Source organism: Rhincodon typus, chromosome 5, assembly GCF_021869965.1.
Source record: "Rhincodon typus isolate 14 chromosome 5, sRhiTyp1.1, whole genome shotgun sequence".
In the NCBI taxonomy this organism is placed as follows: Eukaryota; Metazoa; Chordata; class Chondrichthyes; order Orectolobiformes; family Rhincodontidae; genus Rhincodon; species Rhincodon typus.
The window spans coordinates 5,425,176-5,445,726 of record NC_063336.1 but is presented as its reverse complement, the minus strand read 5'-3'; the positions used below and the strand labels follow the sequence as shown (position 1 = coordinate 5,445,726).

Here is a 20,551-nt window from a genome sequence, read left to right as displayed (position 1 = left end):
TCACCTTTACTGGCTCCATCCCCGCCTCTTCGACCTGTTTGTTTCCTTTCAAAATGAAAATTTGTATTTGGTTTAAATTGTTTGGTAAATCTCATTGCTTTTGAAAACATTTAAAGGACTTAAGGGTTTGTATCCATTTATACAGACAAAGTGCACTTCTCTTAGATAAGATATACTGGTCCATGTGACTTGATGATCCTTGACCTGAATGTAAACAACAGATGGAAAATTGAGGGAGAAGCCTGTGGCCAGTAGAGAGAGCCAGCAGCAGGAAGATAGAGACAAAGAAGCTACTGTTGTAAAGTGAGAAGCAAAAGACATTCAGCACAGAGATGCAGACAAAAGACTAGTAGAAGTACTGGAGAAGATTTGAGAGTGTTCTGAAAGGAGCCCTGTGTAATTTGTGGCTCATACCAAACAATATTTTGTCTGTCCATTCATGTTTGATATTCATTTGTTAAAATAAAAGTTACAAAATGTCAAAACTTAATTGTACTTTGTTCGAGTTGGTCAGTTGTTTGGATTTCAGTTTCCCAGGGTGATGGTAACAGCATCATCTTGAGGTTGTAATTCACCAAGGCTACTTCAACACTGCCAAACCTGCACCTTCTATGAACTAGACTGATAAGAGCAGAAGACATATGGGACTGCCACCTGCAAATTCCCTTCGAAGTCGTACAACACAAATTTATTGCCGTTCATGAGTGTTATTTACAGAATAGAATTAGATCATTTGGCCCCTTGAGCCTGCTGAGCCTTTCAGTAAGACTATAGTCGATCTGATTGTGTTTTGAATTCCACGTTCCCATTTACCCTGATAACCATTGATTCTCCTGCCTAACAAGAATCTATCTACCTCAGACTTAAAAATATTTAATGACTTTGTCTCGATCACTTTGAGACCGAGGATTCAAAAGTCAGATAACTCTCAGGAAAAAAAAATTCTACAAATCTCTGTCCTGAAAAGATGACCTCTAATTTTAACCAACAAAAGGAAACCTTCTTTCCATGCCCACCTTGTCAGAACCATTCCAGATCTAATCAAATCACCCCTCATTCTTCTAAACTGTAGTGGAAACAAGCCCAGTCTGTACAGTCTGTCTTCATAAGACAACCTGCTAGTTTCAGATATTAATCCAGTAAACTTTCTCTCAGCTTCCAATACATTTACATCCTTCCTTAAATAAGGAGATCAAACTGCACACAATATTTGAGAAGAATTCTCATCAATGCCCTGTATGACTATATCATGACATCCATCCTTTTATGTTAAATTTTTTTTGTCTAATAAAGAACAGCCTCCCATTAGCCTCCTTGATGATGTGCTGTATCTGTATCTGCATCTGCATCTCAAGCACCAGGGCATGTAAATACCTCTATCTCCAGAACTCGACAGTCATTCTTTTTTAAGTAATACTCTGCATTTTAATTATTCTTCCTGCCAAAGTGGACAACTTCACATTTTATTAGATTTTACTCCACCTACTAAATTTTTGTTCCTTTTTGTTTTTGGTCAAAATTCTGACCTGATTCTCTAAAAGCACAGTGGCACTAACAATGTTGTGGAAACTGCAGTGGATCAAGAAGGCAACTCACCATTACCTTGTCCAGCCTTTAAGTGTTGTTGGAGCTGTACTCATCCAGGGAACTGAACAGAATTCCATCAAACCCCTGACCTGTGCCTTGTAGATTTACACTAAGGCATTGGGAGAATAGGTGAATTAATTGCTAGCCTCCAAATTGTTCTTATAGCACTTAGATGATTGGTCTAGTTCAGTATCTGATCAATGGTAACCTCCAGGATGTTGATAGTGGCGGATTCAGTGATGGTAATGTCATTGAATCTCAAGGCGTGTTATTCAGACTGTCTCTTGAAGATGGTCATTGCTTGGCACTTAGATGTTACTTGCCATTTAGCTCAAGCCTGAATGACATTCCGGTCTTGCTACGTATGCACACGGACTGCTTCAACATCTGAGGCATGTCTTGATGTCGTATGAAGTGAATGAAATCGAGTGAAGACTGACATCTGTGATGCCAGGGACTTCAGGACGAGGCTGAGATGGTTCATCCATTTGGTACATCTGGCTGAAGCTGGATGCAAATACTTCAGCCTTATCTTTCCCTCTATGCTGGGCTCCCCATTCTTGAGTCACATTCTTTGGAGCTGATTGCAGCAGTGCAAATTTAATTCCAAAGAAATCTAACTGTTTGAGTCTGTAGTAAGTGGCTATGGTTTTTTCTATTCAATCTGTTTACTATGTTAAAATCTATGGTAAAGTAAATAAAATATATAAGGACAATGTAAATGCATGCACTGGCAATAAGCTTTTGAAAATCCTTGGTTTTTGGAAACGTCCTGGAGGATTGGAAAATACCAGGTTAACGCCCTCCATCAAATTGGAAGGACACAATAAACAATAGGCTAGTTAGCTTAATATCTCTTATTGAGAAAATGTCAACCTGTTATGGAAAGATGTAGTAGCAGAGCATTTAGAAATTTGTAATATGATCAAACAGTTCTGAAGAAGGGTCACTGGACCTGAAGTCTGCTTTCTCTCCTCAGATGCTGCCAGACTTGCTGGGTTTCTTGAGCAGCTTCTGTTTTCCTCTTCCAAGAATGAAATTCATGAACCGTTACCCTTTATTTCCTATTACTCAGCCCATGTAGTATGTGTTGTAGCTGTCCCATTTGTTCCATGAGCTGTTACTTTTCCCACAAGGCTGTTATGTGGCCCTAGCTAATGTTTTTCTGTTTTGAGTTTTGAGATTTGGCATCTGAAGTGCTTACTGTTGTATTTGCAGTTAATAGCTCTGACAGACTAAATTGATAAGATATGGTAATCTGGTAGACTTCCAACAGACTCACTTACCAGACAAGTTTTAATTATTGGCCATGCTTTTCCTTTGAATTTCTTTTTTTCTCTTGTGAAAAATGACTCATTGTAAATTGGTGGCTCTCCTTTGAATCTGGATTGTTTTAAATTATTTAGTCAAATAGGAGAGGAAAATGAGCATAATGTATTTGTGTGTGTATTTGGTTAGGTGATTGGACAGCATTCAGGAGTGGGAATGCTGGTTGGTTTGCATTTTTTCATCTTTCTTATCCTCCTTTCCCCAGTGATATTTAACTGCTGAAGCAGATTGTTATGCCAACCAGTGCACAGCTTGAAATTCTAATGACTCAGTAATGAACATCAATTCAACATGCAAAGCTGTTTAGTCTTGGCATGTTAATGCATGATTTAGTTTAACATTGTTCACTGAGGCATCTGAAGAAAGCTTAGCAACGTACAATCCCCTTCACCGAGGGAGCATTGGTGTTAGTCAGATTTTTCTGCTTCTTGAGGTGGGTGGTTAATCATTAATCATCAAAGGATGTTACTGAAATTAAAACTAAAAGTTCCTTTTAATTCTTTTTCTTTCAGAATGGGAGCTTGTCAGTCTTTCCATAATGAAACCGATAATATTGCGCAGTAGCAAGAAATTGGAGATAACTAATTTTTTCCAAGCTGTGTTAATTCCAATCCCATGAAATGGATATTGTTAAAAGGAACATGATAGATGGCAGATTGTTATGTCCTATTTCTCCAACCTATGCCGAACACTGGAATATGCTGGAGGAGTAAAACGTCAAGATGCTGAGATTTAAAGATACAATAGCTGACACATTTTCTTGTGTAATAGCTTCAATTTAGAATTAGAAATACTTTGCTGTAAATGCAATTGTTGTTTTCTGTTTAGTAGATACGAACAGAATGGGTGAACGGCGCAGCAAAAACCTTTTGGTCCAGCTGGGACCCAAAATGCAGGCTTACCCAGAAGAGCTGATCCGCCAACGCCGTTCGCATGATGGCCTTACAGAGTATCTCATTCGCTGGAACGTGCTGACTGTTGATGATAGTGGAGGAGGAGGCAGCAGCAGTAATGGAGGAAACAGTTCATCTAGCGACAGTAAAGTGGATAATATATTGATGTGGATGTCAGCTGAAGATGTATATGCCAACTGTCCTACACTTCTTGGGAAACGGAAACCAGAGGGTCAAAGAGTAAAAGAAGAACAGGAACCAAGTGCCAGATCTTGCCCAGTGAGTGCAGACTCTGATGTCACATTTGATGATGTAGAGTTACTTGATATGAAGGAGGACGTAAAGCATTTGGTACAACGAGCAAGGCGACAGATGTCTCGTAAACCTGGACCAGACTCATCCTTGAATATTTCTCACACAATTCATGTTCTGAGTGCTTATGCTAGTATTGGCTCACTGGTGGGGGTGTTCAAAGAGACAGGAGCTTTGGATGTGCTTATGGAATTACTCTGTAACAAGGAAACGCAAACACGCCGGAGTGCTGGGAAGATGCTCAGGGCTCTTGCTTCGCATGATGCAGGTAGGATGTTCTTTAGTTTGAAATTTCTTTGTATCTCTAGTAGATGGTGTGATTTAACTCTGGGATTACAGATTTCACATTAGACCATGAACCTGAGACTACTGCAATAAAAGTGATATGCTTAACAATGTGACAAACAGTTGTTTGAACTTACCATCTGCAAGAGTTTCTTAACTTCTATTAGCCAGTCTCTAAAGTGTGTTGGGAATGGTTTTTTAGAGTAGAATATTGAACTAACTAGAGGACAGGCGAGGTAGCATTTATTGCCCATCCCTAATTGAGTTCAGAAGCAACCACATTGCTGTGGGTCTGGAGTCTCACCTAGGCCAGACCAGGTAAAGATGGCAGTTTCCTTCCCTAAAGGACATTAGTGAACCAGATGGGTTTTTCTGACAATTGACAATGGATTCATGGTCATCATTAGACTTTTAATTCCAGATATTTATTGAATTCAAATTCCACCATTTGCCCAGTGGGATTTGAGCCCAGGTCCCCAGAACATAATCTGGGTCTCTGGATTAACAGTCCAGCGACAATGGCCTAGTGGTATTACCTCCCCACTGGTGATTGGACCTGAAACATTTATGCTGTTATCCCTCCACAGATGCTGGCAGACCTGCTGAGTTTCTCCAGCAATTTTTGTTTCTGTTTCAGATCTCCAGCATCTGCAGTTGTTTCATTTCTCCAAAATTTTTGGAGACCTACGTTAATAAGCATGATTAAACATGGGCAATGGACAGTCTTTAAAAAGACTATTAAGTGATTTACAGCAACTATACATTGCTTCAAGATAAACTCAAAAAAGTTAGTCAACTGTGGCTAACAAAGCAAGTCCGGAATTGTATAAAATTAAAAGAAAAGGCCTACAATACAAAGTTGCTATATACAGCAGTAATTATGAGGATTAAGATGTTTGTGGAACAAAGGAAGACCAAGAAACTGATAAGGAACAGGAGAATAGAATATGAATGCAATCTAACAAAAAAGACTTCCAAAGCTTCTGCAAGTAGGTTAAAAAATGGAGGCATGTCCCTAAAAAGAAAGTGACTCCATTAGACAGTCATGAGAATTTATAATGTGGTACAGAGAAATGACAAGTGAAATTACTAGTTGTCTGTTTTTACTGAGGAAGATACCAGAAATCTGCCAGAACTAGAGATCCAAGTGGCTGGGAAGAATGAGTTGAAGGAAATTAGCATTAGTAATTAGCTTGAACTGGAGAAATCAATGGGTCTGAAATTTGATAAATTGCCAGGACTGACGAAATACATCCCAGAGTGTTGAAGGAGGTCACTATAGAGAGAGCCATCAAAGTATTAACTATCTTCCAAAATTCTATAGGTTTGGAATGGACTGGTGGGTAGCAAATGCCCCTTCCACTATTTAAGAAGGGAACATGAGAGAAGACAGCGAACTGCAGACTACCTAGCCGTACAGTAGCAGGGAAAATGCTAGAAGCTGTTATAAAGGATGGGATAAATGGGCACCTGGTTGATAGTGATCTGATGAAGCGCAGTCAGCAGAGATTTGCAAATAGAAAATCATGTTTCACGAACCTGTGGGATTTTTTTGAAGATATTACTAACAAAATTGATGAATGCGTGAGAAAGGTGGTACTGACTAGCTAAAAGACAAATCGGTAGGAATAAATGGTCATTCACGCGTTTGCAGGCTGTGACAAGTTGTGTACTTTAGGGATCAGTATTGAGCTATAGATGTTCTTTATACATTTGGGGACCAGATTTAATCTTTCCACGTTTGCAGATGATGCTGAGTGGGAGTATGTGTTGTGAGGAAGATGGAATTTAATGTGAAATAATGTGAAATTATTCACTTTGGTAGGTGGAACAGATTGCAGAATTTTTCCTACATGGTAAGAGGTTGGAAAGTGTAGATAAAATGATAGAGGAAAATGAGTAGTCCATTTGATCCCCTCAAACCTGCTCTGCCATTCAGTAGGATTGTGGTTGATCTGACATTCCTCGCATCTACTTTACTGCGCTTGCCCTCTAACCCTTGATTCCCCTGCTGATTGAGTATCTGTCTCGACCTTAAATTTACATAGGACTGCCCCCACACCTGTGTGGCAAGGAGTTCCAAAGACACTCAACCCTCAAGAATATTCCTCCTCATCTCATTCTTAAATCGACACCGCTAAATTCTGAGACTCTACCCTCTGGTCCTAGATTCTCCCATGAGGGGAAACATCCTCTCAAATATTTATCCTGTCAAGCCCCTTAAGAAGCCTGTATGTTTCAATGAGATCACCTGTCATTCTTCTAAACTCCAGTGAGTAGAGTCCCAACCTGTTTAACCTTTGCTGTTAAAATAAGCCCTCCATACCAGATATCATCCTAGTGAACTTTATCTGCTTTGCCTTTGATGAAATGATATTTTTCCTTAAATAAGGGACCAAAATTGCTCACAGTATCATAGAATCATACAGTACAGAAGAGGCCTTTCAGCCCATCAAGTTGTACCGTCAAAAAATACTACTCTTTACACTAAGCCCACTTTCCTGCAGTAGGCCCATAGCCTTGAATGTAATGACACTTCAAGCACTCACTGAAGTAGTTTTTAAAGATTGAGGTTTCTCGTCTCAGCTACCCTCCCAGCAGTGCATTCCAGACAACCAATATACTCTGGGTGAAGATCTTTTTTCCTCAACTTACTTTATGCTTTTTGTGCTGCTAAAATTTATCAATTTATACCTGTCCTACAGTGTGTCTGCAGTTTTTTGGGGACCTATACTGTACTGCTATCAGTATCTTTTTCCCTTGCTCATACTTACATCCACTGAAATGGACTCTACACCATCTGAACCTAGACCATCTCCCACAACTGTCCTCATTTCATCTCTTATTAACAGTGCAACCCCACCAACTTTTCCTTTCCTCCTTTCTTCCTGAGAGGTCAAATATCCCTGAATGTTAAGTTCCTAGTTCTGTTCTTCTTGTAACCACGTCTCTGTGGTGGCTACGAGATCATATCCATTTACCTCGATTTGTGCCATTAATTCATCTGCCTAATTCTGATTTTGTGCATTGAGAGCCTTTTTTTGCTACTTTTAGTCATAACTTTTGTATTGTTGTCCTGTTTGCACCTTGCCTTTGATTGCTGTGGCTACCATTTTTGTATCTTACTGTTTTTTTTTAATTACCTTCCTTGTTTCTCCTCTTGTTACCCTGCTTAGGTTCCCATCTCTCTGCCATTTGAGTTTCAACCCTCCTCAACCGCACCAACAAATACTTGCCCTAGGACATCAGTCCTGATCCTGTCCAGGTGTATCGTGTCCAGTTTGAACTGGTCCCAATGTCTCCAATCTGAAACCCTCCACCTTGCGCCATCCTCTCAGCCAATGATTCAACTGATCTATCCTGCTATTCTACACTGACTAGCATATGGCACTGGTAGTAATCCTGAGATCATTACCTTTTGAAGTCCTACTTTACAACTTGCTTTCTAACTCGCTATGTTCCACTTTTGGGACCTCATCTCTTTTCTCATTTTTTTAAGCCTATGTCATTGGTATTGAGGGTATCATGCAACTGGCTGCACACCTTCATCCTCCTTGGTGAGCTGCTCTGAAACATCCTTGAATCTAGTACCAGGGAGGTAACAAACGATCCTGGAGTCTTTTTGGCCAGAAACGCTTATTATTGCCCTTACAATTGAATCCCCTGTAACTATTGCATTCCCACACTTTGTCCTCCTCTCCCATGTAGCAGAGTCAACTTGGTGCAAAAAATTTGGTTGTTTCTGCTTTCCCCTGAGACCATTTACCCATAACACCATCTAAAGTGGCCTATCTGTTTTGTAGGGCAGTAGTCATAGGTTCCAGCACAGCCTGCCTAAGTCCTCATACTCTGCCTGATGGTCACCCATTCCCTTTCTGCCTGGAGAGTCTTTGCCTACAGTGTGACCACCTCTCTGTTCATGTTCTTCACAATATTCTCAACTTCTCAAATGTTCCACACTGCCCCCAGCTGCTGCTCCAGCTTCAAAACTCAGGCTTCCAGAAGCTACAGCTGGAGATACTTCCTGCATGTGTGCTCGCCCTGGGCACTCAATGTGGCTTCCCGTATAGAGCAGGAGGAGCAAACTACTGCTTGAAGCTCTCCAGCCATGATTTACTGTTTTGAAGGGCTCCTAAAATCAAATACTTCAGGGTCCTTCTTCTCTTGACCTCGTTAAAACAGAACATGGCCTTTGCAAACTATGTACCGTAAAATAAGGATTTCACAAACTATAAGCAGCAATAATAGTATAAATACTCGCCTTGTGTACTCAACCACTCGGCAGCTTCCATTTGCCGCTGTCACTTGTCAATCCTGATGTTACCTTAGGAGCTCTGCGTCTGGATTTAATGAAGGTAATGCGGAACTGCTTCTTTTAAAGTTTTCCTGCTGCTTTGCTCAGATGCACCTTACCAAGTTTGCTTACTGTCTGACCTCTGGTGCTCTGCACTGTAAAAGTACCTGAAGATCACTTTTTCTCCATGTGCCCCAAATTCACTAAGACGATACTTTTATACTAAAGAGCAGAAAGATCTCAAATTAGGCAAAAGGAGGAACTGAATACGTCCTCCCTCTTTCACCAAACTCCAGTTGACTGAAATGCAACAAAGCAGCGCTCTCGTGCAGATGTTCAGAGGGACCTAGGTGTCCTTGTCAATACAGCAGTGAAGACTAACATGCAGGTTCAACAACCTGTTAGAAAGGCTAATGGAATGTTAGCGTTTGTTGAAAATGAGCCTTCAAGCCCACACCACCATTCAATAAGATCTTGGCTGAACAAATTTTTGCCTAAAATCCACATTCCTGCCTATGCAGGTAACCTTTCATCTACCTACCTCTAGAATATACCTACCTCTGCTTCAAAAATATTTAAGGACCCCTCTTCCACCACTTTTACAGGAAGAGTTTCAAAGACATTCACCCCTGTGGAAGAAATAAAATTACCAAATCTCTGTTACAGTTGGGTGTCTTAAAAGTATGTCAGCACTCTGATTCCATGTCAACATGCAGTCCTATGCACCATTACTTTTACTTTCTGCATTGGACTTCAATGTGGCACCTTATCAATACCTTCTGGAAATCTGAGTACAATGTATCCACCAGTTCTCCTTTATTAACAGAACGTTTCACATTCTCAGAACTCCAATAGATTGGTCAACATGATTTCACTTCAACAAACTTTAAATTGACTTTGCCTGATCGCCTTGAAATTTAACCACAGCTTTTAAAGTTTTCCCTTATGACAGCTGTTTATCTAACTAGCCTGTTGTTTCCTGCATTGTGTTTCTGCTGTTTTGAGTAAAGGAATTACGTTAATATCTTCTAATCTAGTGGGACAGTGCCATAATTGAGAGACTTCTTAGAAAATTAAAACCAATGCATCAACAATCTCACTAACCACTTCTTTTAAGACACTCTGAAGTCTATCAAAATCTGTTAATTTGCTGCCTCTGAGATAATAATTGAATTCTGTACGGTGAAGACTGTTGCAAAATTGTTGAATTTGTAGAAATGGAGAAACTGAGAGCAGGAGTAGGTTATTCAGCCCTTTGAGCCTGCCATTTGCTTAGTTAATGGTATAAATTCTCTATCTCTCAATAAATAGGGCCAATACTTCCTGTTAACTCTCTATAGAAACTCATATTCACCGTTTTTAAATTTCCAGCTGGTGCTCCTGCTCTTAGTAGTATGTTATGTAATGTTTTCACACCATGTTCCTTCTACCAAAATATATCACCTCATGGCTCTCCACATGTAACTTCATCTGTCTGCTGGCTCCTTCTAATTAACCCACATTTGTCTATGTGACTATTAATTCTCTCCTGAATTGTGTAAATGTTTGTTGAATGGGTTTAGCAGAATAATATGCTTCTTGCATTTGCCTCCTGAAATAGGTGTGCTAACTCATTTATAGTACAAAGGTACATGCACAGGTTTTAGTTAGCTTCTTTACAATGTGGAGTTTCCCCTCGAGGAACTTGTATTTTTTCCATACGTTACCTTCTACCTCTGGCCGCAATCAGTACAAATGCAGTATAAAATATGCCAGAGTTTAGCAACTGTAAGAGATTCCATCCAGTGTGGACAGATTTCAGTTAAAAAAATGTTTAAAAAAAAAAGTTAAACTCCTGTATTCTGAAGTCTAGACTGAAAATTTCAAAATTCAACGTTTGATTCTCTAGTATTCTTATTACAAATGTGTTGTGTTGTGTAACAAGCCTTAATCGCATGAACATCAAACTTGATTTTTAAAAAAACAAATCAACCTTAAGCCAAACAGACTAACAGCCAGAGTGAGGTGTGCAGTTCTAAGATTAAAGCAAAATACTGTGGATACTAGTAACCAGGAATAAAAGCAGAAAGTTCTGGAAGTGCGCTGTAGATCTATAAGCCATGGTGCTATTGTGTTAAAACAGTGTCTCATTCCAGCAAACACTGGAGGAAAATTTTTAATGAGTCAAGCATTCATGTGGCTTACAATGTAATAGTGATCCATTTAAAGCTTAGTATAAGTTCAGCAGTATAAGGAGTGTTATGCTGACAGAGCAGGAATTTCATGAAACCTCAAACCTAAAAGAAACCAAATGACTTGTGATATAGTAATTTAAAGATTGCATGCTGGTAAATTCAGCTATCTTTGTCTTAGAATCTGGGGTAGTCACTCTTAAAGCAGTCAGATGGCTGAATCAACCTCTCATCTTGAGGTACGTTTGCGATGGTGATATGTTGCATGTCTTGGGATGACATCGAGAGCACTTGTGGAAGGCTGCATCTTTGAGGAAGTGCTCAAAGTGCTCTCTCTAATGGCTGTTGACTGCCTCTCAATCTTTCAAAAGACTTTCCATTTTTGGCTCAGTGGAATAAGACCTGGGTATAGATGGCTTTGATTATGTTGAAGAAGCCGCGTGTTTCCTGGTCGTCAGCAAATTGCTGAGTCTGCTGCACTGTTTCCGTCCACCATACTCTTTCTTTGTTGTACCTCAGCCTCCAGTTGTCTGCAGGCTTGTTTCGTGTCATGCGAGCTTTGATGGAGCTGCCAATTCAGGAACGCCTTGCATTTGTGTTTGGGAGAACCTGGATCTCCTGATTATTCTCAAAGAGCCAGTCTTAGTGTTTTCTGGTGACAGGTCGAGCGTCTCCACGAGTGCTGATTATCGTGGTTTTTTAGGGTAGATCAGACATTGTGAGCACTCTGTAGCCCTGCCACACTGGTCATAACCAGGTTAGGTGTGAGGCACCAGCTGAGAAGGTCAGTCTGCCCAGAGCCTTTGTACAGCAATATTGAGCCTCCTGCGGCAGAGATTTTTCTGTTTGGGAGAATCTGTGTTGGGCCAGCTGAAAAGCAGTATGGCCAGTGACACAGACAGAGTCCCCGTTGAATATGGCAAAGAGGCACAAATGGCACAAATCCACAACCTCTTTGCCCCTATCGGGAAGGAAAAGAGCATGCTGGTGATCTCGGCCATAATTGTAACGATCTTCAAGAAAGAAGACAGTCCACCATAGAAATTAGAGATTTCCTGACGTCTGTAATGGAAAAGGCCTCCTTAACCACAATCTCCCAGTGCTCAATGCAGCTGCTGTCCATCACGAGACACAATGGACAGGATTGGCAATGTGCAACAAATCCAAGAAAAGGTCTTGTGCCCCCTCTCATGTATACTTACTCTTGCTCTCCATCTCGTACCCTGCCTTTTGACTGTGTCAACTGAGGGGTGTGGTGGAACATCCTCCTTAAATTTTTCATTCTCCACCTGCTTCATGATGACAGGCAAGCCATGACCCTCACCAGTGGATCCACCACAAACTTCATATGAGTAGGAACTGGGGTCAAGCAGGGCTGCGTCATCATAGCAGCGTTCTTCTCCATTATCCTTGCTGCAACACTCCACCCCCATCTCCATGAATCTACCCAATGGAGTGGAGCTAAACTGCTGGAAAAGCAGGAAACTGTTCAACCTTTGCCTCCAGACCACCCCAATTTCTCTTATTGAGCTGTGGTATGTGTTCAATGCTTACCTGTGACTTGGAGGCCAAGCTAGAAGCCATTCAGTGCATTCACTGAGACATACGAGAGAATGGGCCTCAGACTAAATATCTGGAAAACCATTTCTCTACCAAGCTGCTCCTGCCACACAACACTGCCCTCTGACCATCAATCCATGGTGAGCCTCTGGCAACACGGATCATTTCCTATACTTTGGGAACCTCTTCTCTCTGTGAGCAGTCATTGATGATGTGATCCAACACGTACTCCAGTCCACCAGTGCAGCCTTCGGATGGCTAAGGAACAGTGTTCAATGTCGGAGACTTCAAAAATGTACCAGGCTCATGGTCTACAGAGCAGCCACAGTGCCCACCCTCCTGTATGCATCAGGAACATGGATCATGCACAGCAGACAATCCAAATGCTTGGAGAGTTATTGTCAGCGGTGCCTTTACAAAACCCTGCATATCCACTGGCAAGATAGGCATACCAACGTTAGCATCATCTCCCAGGCTAATACCCTGATTGAGGCACTGGTTACACATGACCAGTTATGATGACTGGGTCACATTGTCTGCATGCCCGACACAATACTCCCAAAAGAAATGCTCTACTCGACGATCCGTGATGGTACATGATCACGAGGAGAGAGGAGGGAATGCTACGCGGACACCGTAAAAGCTCCCTGAACAAATGATACATCACTGACGTGTGGGAATCATTTCTCCAGTGTTTTTCTGCCTTTATAAGAGGTATCCATGAAGCCACCAACCGCTTTGATTATCACCGAATGGTGTATGTGGAGGCCGAGCCCAAGCGGAGAGAAACTGTGGGAGAATCCGAAATGTCCCCCCCACCTGCCTCACCAAACATTAGCTGCCCCACGTGTGGCAGAACCTGCAGCTCCAGGATCGGACGATTGAGCCACCAGAGAACCCACCACCCTCTGCTGAAAGCGAATGTTCCTTGAGCTGGAGGGTTTGCCAAAGAAGAAGAAAGAAGAGCCACTACTTAGAGACTGCTAATGAAGTTTGAAGCATTAAGTGGCTAGACTATTCGTAATGCATTGTCCAAAGGTGACTATTAATTCTTAAATTATCTATAAGAATTTGATTTTTAAACAAGCAAACATCCAAAAACATTTTGTCGTAACGTTATTTTTAATTTGCCAGTGTTAGCTTTACTCTCCATACTGTGCCAGTCAATTCCTGTCATCTCCTATCCATTTCCCTTTTTCCCCCCCCCCCCCCCCCCCCCCCCCCCAATCTCTAATTTCATTCCTTCCCAGGTTATCCTCACGTAATCTTCATTCCCCTCCGTCAAAGTAAACTGCTTTTGACGGCCCCCTCCTACTTTCCTCTTTCCATCAACATTTGCCATATTGCTCCCACCAGAGCGAAACCTTCAATTTTAGAATACATCTAGGGATGTCTTCTGGGGCTTCTTTTGGGCAAGAGGACAAAGGTATATTTGGCTTCACTCCAAATCAAACTGGAGTTACATCGGAAACATAGACAATCAGAGCAGGAGTAGGCCATTCTGCCCTTTTGATCTGCTGCTCATCCAACTCAGTACCCTGTTTCTGCTTTCTCCCCATACCCTTTGGCCCCTTTATCTAAAGAGCTATAACAGTAAATGTTTTCTTTAGCAGAGAATTTCACAAGTTCACCAATCTGAAGGAATTTCTCTTCATCTCAGTCTTAAATGGCTTTCCCTCAATCTGTAGACTGTGATCCCTGGTTCTGGACTCTGGTCATCAGGAACATCCATCCTGCATTTACCAAATGAGAGGATTTGAGGAGACTTTGTGGAGGGGAAATGGACGAGAACAATGTGTGGACGCGGAGAGAAGAAAGTGAGGAGAGCACGAGAAACAGGATCAAGGTTAGGCCAAATGCTAACAGAAACTGCTGGAGAAACTCAGCACCTGTGGAAAGAGAAACAGTAAACATTGTGTTAGAAGAAGAGTCATAAAGACTCCATGTTAATCCTTTTTCTTCACAAATGCTGTGCTTCACTAGCATTTCCTGTGTTTATTTCAGATTCCCAGCATTTGTAGTATTTTGCTTTGATTTCAGGATTAGACTGTTTTTATTCATTTGCAAGATGTGGGCATCGCTGGCTGGCCAGCATTTCTTGCCCATCCCTAGTTGCCCTTGACAAGGTCGTGGGCAGCTGCCACCTTGAACCACTGTAGTCCACCTGCTGTGGGTTGACCACAATGCTATTAGGGAGGGAATTCTGGGGTTTTGACCAAGTGACCGTGAAGAAACAGCGATATAATTTCCAAGTCAAGATGATGAGTGGCTTGGAGGGAAACTTGAAGGTAGTAGCGTTGCCGTATGTCTGCTGCCCTTGTCCTTCTAGATGTATGTGGTCGTGGGTTTGGAAGGTGCTGTCTGAGGATCATTTGTGAATTTCTGCAGTACATCTTATAAAACACACTGCTGCTACTGATGGAGTGGATGCTTGAGGATGTAGCCAATCAAGCGGGCTGCTTTGTCTTGGATGGTATCAAGCTTCTTGAGTGTTGTTGGGTTGCACTCATCCAGGCAAGTATTCCATCACACTCCTGACTTGTGCCTTGTAGATGGTGGACAAGCTTTGAGGAAGCAGGAGGTGAGTTACTTGCCACAGTATTCCTAGATTCTGACTTGCTGTTGTAGCCTCTCTGTTAATGTGGTGAGTCCAATTGAGTTTCTGGTCAATGATAACCCTCAGGATGTTGTCAGTGGGGGATTCAGTGATGGTAACACGATTGAATGTCAAGAGGCGGTGGTTAGATTGTCTCTTATTGGTGATGATCAAAGCCTGGCATTTCTGTGGCGCGAATGTCACTTCCCACTTGTCAGCCCAAGCCTGGATATTGTCCAGATCTTGTTGCATGTGAACATGGACTGCTTCAGTATCTGAGAAGTCGCAAATGGTACTGAACATTGTGCAATCATTGGTGAATATCCCCACTTCTGACCCTATGATGGAGGGAAGGTCATTGAAGCAGCTGAAGGTGGTTGGGCCAAGGACACTACCCTGTGGAACACCTGCAGGGATGTCCTGGAACAGAGATGATTGGCCTCCAACAACCATGACCATCTTCCTATTTGTCCTCCGTTCTGAGGAAGGTTCACCAGACCTGAGACGTTAACGCTGATTTTTTACTTCACAGATGCTGCCAGACCTGCTGAGCTTTTCCAGCAACTTTTTTTTGTTCCTACGTGATCAGGTATGACTCCAACCACCAGAGAGTCCCCCCCGCCCCCATACCCATTGATTCCAGTTTTGCTAGGGTTCCTTAATGTCACATTTGGTCGAATGCAGCCTTGATGTCAAGGGCTCTTACACTCACCTCACCTCTGGAACTTAGCTCTTTGTTCACATTTGAACCAAGGCTGTAATGAGGTCATGAGCTGAGTGGCCCTGGCGGAACCCAAACTGGGCATCACTGAGTAGGTTATTGCTGACCTGTTCAGCCCTTTCAGCCTGCTCCACCAGTAACTGAAATTGACTGATTTTCTACTTCATCACCATTTCCTGAACTGTTCCCACATATCTCGATGTTTTTAATGTATAGCAATCTATTTGTAGAATCAAATTAAGAGTTAAAGTACAGAAATTCAGCTTACTGTTTCTGTGCAAGCTGAGTAAACTAGTGTTCTCACCCCACCCCAATTTAATTCAACTTTCCATAGCCTTGCAAGTTACAGAGCTGCTTCCTACCAATTATCTTAAATGTCTGCTCCCTCGTAATCAACCACTTTGCTCGGGGAAACAAGTCTTCCCAGTCGATTCTATCCAAGCCCCTCATTACATTACACCTACATTAAGTCACCCTTTTTCAGAAAATAGCTGTAGCCTATCCAATCCTTCCTCTTACCTGCGATTTTCAAGTCCTGGTAACATTCTTGTAATTGTTTCTGTACTCTCTCTAAAGCAATTATGTCCTTCCTATGATGTGACCAGAACTGTACCCAAAACACCCAGCTGTCTTCTGTTGTTTCAGGATTTTGTCTCTGCTTTTGTATTCAACACCCCACCGAATGAGGGAAAACTTCCCTTCTGCCTTCTCTACCGCTTTATCTACCTATTATTATGCTTCACGGAGGTAGGGTTGAAAATTAAGCCTCCCTAATCCTGTATTCACCACAGAAGTTAAAAACTTAAAACAAAATGTGGAATTCTCCAATTTACTTGTCTCTTAGACCCAGATTGACAGGACAAACTAGGTTATTGTACTTAAATAAATTATAAACAAATAGATTCTACCTACAGATGAGCTGCTGGTGTATAACTGTAGTAGTTAACACTTTAACTCCCTTATAAAGCCTCTCCCTACACATGTGTACAAGAAAAAAAAGTTTGTGAGCTAAGGGAAAGATTGGGAAGGCAGTTCAGTGGTCCCTGTTCACTGGCTCTGCTGCGATGGTCCTTTTGACTTTTTGATACGTTTTAGCTTGTTGCTTCTTGATTTTCTTACCCCCCCCCCCGGCTTGAAATAACTCCACAGAGGCTGGTATCCCATCATCAAGCCACTCTTTATTTCCAAATGGAGAGTCCTTGACACTGGTCCAGGTACCTCAGAGCCAGCACTCGGTGAACAGAACTTCTGACACTCCTGTTTTTATCTGCCTGTCAGGGCTCCCTGATTGGACCAGGTTAACAGCCTCATCCAGGGACCTGGCTGACCTTGCTACAATCACTATGCACTTGCTTGCCGAAAGTGCAGAGTGGCTGGTTTACACTTGCAAAAGTCTCTGGTTTACTCCAGCCACAATCTGCAGCAAGTGCTGAGGGATGATGGGGAACAAACTGGCTTTCTTCAGGCTTGAGATTTTCATTGCAGAGCAAAAAGACGTTTCTTCTCCAGACGTCTGGTTTCTGCTGATTTATCTTGACAATTGATGACTGTTTCATGGTCACTTTACTGAGACTAACTGTATAGTCCAGATTTATTTAGCTCAAGAGGCCGAATAGACTATTCTTGTACCTTGCTCATATGTTTAAATGGTCTAATTGCATTGAAAATCCACCAACTGTTAGTGTCCGTAGAGTATTAGCTTGGGCCTCTGGTCCAGTGACAGTACTGCAGTGCTGCTATCTACTCTCATGAATGGGTTATACAGACCAGTAAGATCTTGATGAATATTTTCTAGTTGAGGTGTCCTAATGATGTTAAATGGGGTAGTGGTATTGATGCTACAATTGGCCTCTCTATCCTTTCTTGTTATGCCATAGTCTTGTGTCCACCCTGTGACTCAGCATATGTTGAATAGGTAGCTGTCTAGGACAGAGGTGGCAAACCTGTCCCATCATGGCTGTTTAAACTCTAGTGACAGTAGACAATTACGGTGTGGCAGTTGAGTTTGACTTGCAAACTATGGAGCAGCTATTAAAGCATGGACCCATAATTGGCAGTATGGATAATAATTTAACTGCTTGAGTGTCTGTTATGAGGTGGCTAAAGAAGGGTCAATATTTTTACTTTTGTACAAGACTTTACTTAAAAGGAAAAAAATGCATATGGAACGAGTACTTTGATGCAAAAGTCCTTACCTTGTATTAAACTTTGAAGAAGAGCAAATAGAAACTGCCACCTTAAAAGAGACTTAGTCCAGTTTATTTATTGCTCATGGACTGCAGTGGTTCAAGAAGGCAGCTCACCACCACGTTCTCAAGGGCAACTAGGGACAGCAATAAATACTGACCCATTCAGCGATGTGCATGTCCCATGAATGAATAAAACATAAAAGTTGTGCCTCTTTGCTCATTTTTACATCTTCAGAAACTTTCACTCTTGGCCTCCTTCATATAATTGGATCCTTGTTATACAGTATAGCCTGTGACAACATGTAAACCTAGGAGTTTGGTCAGTAAAGGAGTGAACCTTGAGCGTTAATTTTTTTTTCTCCAATCTGTCATACCCACAATTGAAATTTAACTGAAATTTGCTATTTTTAAATTTCTTTGAGGCTTGGGCATGGATAGCTGAGCTGTCTGATTGGGAACAAATGAAATTAGTTAATGAAGTAACTGACTTAGTCTATTTGTATAGTTTTAAGAAAGCTTTCTAATCTCAGTATAAATGCAGGAGGTGTGGAGTTTAGTGAGGAGGAGGAGGGAAGGGGAGCTCCTTTTTCTAGCATTGTCAGTCATCAGCAGAACGGGAGGTGAAAAGCTGTATGAGAGGGGACAGAGTTCAGCTAGCGATCAGCTGTGTGAAATTTCACACAGCCACGTTTGGAAAAGTTGCTGCCATGGAGAAGTGGATAGTGATAGATTAATGAGCATTTTACTCATCTTTCAGAGGTCAAAATTTATTAGCAATTAAGGTCATTAATAACTTTCACTTGTACCACTAAAGCATCAATGATGTTCAAGCTTATTGGGTGTAGTTTAATGTAAACTATTGAAAATTGTTGAGGGATGGGTTAGTTTATGGCCCAAAAAGAGGTCTATATACGACTAACTGCATGGATTATAAGGAATAAACGAAATGACCTGCAGGCACAAATTTAAATTGGAGATTATGGTACAGTAGCTATTGCTGAGACATGGCTGCAGGTTCCACATTGGGAGCTAACTATACCAGGTTGTAAAGTTTATTGGATGGACTGGAAAAATAGCAAAGGAGGTGTAGTCTTACTGATTAGAAATAAAATTACTTCAGTGATGTGGGAGTATATAATGAAGACACAACATTAGCTGGAGACTTTATGGGTGGATCTGAAGAACAGTTAAAGATCTAAAACTGTAACAGTTTTTGTATACAGACTGCCATTAGCAATTCTGAAGTGCTATATTGTATAAATGCAGAAATTAGGCAAGTGTGTAGCAAAGCTGGAGTAGTATCAATGTGGATTTTAACTTGAACATTGATTGGGAGAGGCCGGCAAACACCTATCAGAAAGGTGGTGAATTTCTGGAGTGTGTCCAGGATAGTTTCTTATAGCAGTAAGTCCTGGATGCAACAAGGGAGCAAGCAATATTGGAATTAGTATTGAGCCAGAAATCAGTCTGCTAAACCTTTGCTGAACTGCCTCCACAGCCAGAACCTCCATCCTGTGATAAGGAGACCAAAACTGTGCAGGTGTGGTTTCTTCAAAGCCCTATACAAATGCAACAAAGCATCCCTGCTTCTGTACATGAATTTTCTCACCATGACTGCCAACGTACCATTTTCAAAAATGGATTGAGATCCAGAAGGCACAATGTTAAAGTGCATTGCAAGACAAATATTTCTTTGCACAGAGGGTACTTGGTGTCTGGTATGTACTGCTTGGAAGTGTGGTAGAAGCAGGTTCCATTGAGACATTTAATAGGGCATTGTTTCCAGTTAAATCATCACCCATTGTGCACGTTTGCAGGGCAAAGGCAGGAACATGACACAAGTTTAAAAAGCTTTTGCGTCTAAGGTTTTGCAGGATCCTTGACACGAGAGCAAAATGGTACAATAAACATACACACAGGTTGAAGTGTAAAACGAGCTGAAGATGCAGTACTAAAGTTTTGTTGAATCTTGCATGGCAGGTGGACTGTGCTTCTGTTTCTACATCTTTTATGAAGATCATTTTGGACGTGCCTTTGTGTATAGTAGTTGTGGAATACAATAGATTTAGATTTATTTATTTGTCATATATGCTAAGTATAGGAATACAAAGTGCAGCGAAGTGTGCAAAGTCGGCATTCACTGGCACCCACTTGGTTACAAAAGCCAGAATTAAAAGATTTAACAGAGCTGAAAGGTAAACAAGAAAAAAAAAATACAAAAACTCAAATTAAAAGGCTCAGAGAGCCCCACAGTAGTTCTGCGATTCTATGACGTACAGAGGTAGCAGTGTGAACCATCTACAAGATGCACTGCAGTAACCTAGCCACTTTAGACAGTGCCTTCCAAACCTGTGACTTCTACCACAGCAGATGCATGGGGACGCTGCTGCCTGCAAGTTTCCCTAACACCTCGCTGCCCTGATTTGGAAATATATTGCCATTCCTTAAGTGTCATTGGGTCAAAATCCTGGCGCGCTCTCCCTAACAGCATTGTGAGTGTACCTTTGCTAAATGGACTGCAGTGGTTCAAGAATGCAACTCACCAGCACCGTCTCGGGCAATTGGAGTGGGAATAAATGCTGACTTAGCCTGTGATATCCACAGTCTGTGAATT

General features: G+C 41.6%; 1 protein-coding gene across 1 annotated transcript in view; it reads left to right on the top strand.

Annotated features, from left to right (window-relative positions):
- Positions 1–20,551, top strand: part of LOC109920363 (cullin-9) — a 186,665-nt gene that overhangs the window by 17,597 nt on the left and 148,517 nt on the right. The window contains exon 2 of the mRNA XM_048596632.1: positions 3,745–4,389. Within this exon, the coding sequence (XP_048452589.1) occupies positions 3,759–4,389 (631 nt within the window). The 5' untranslated portion in view covers positions 3,745–3,758. The remainder of the gene's footprint in view (positions 1–3,744; positions 4,390–20,551) is intronic.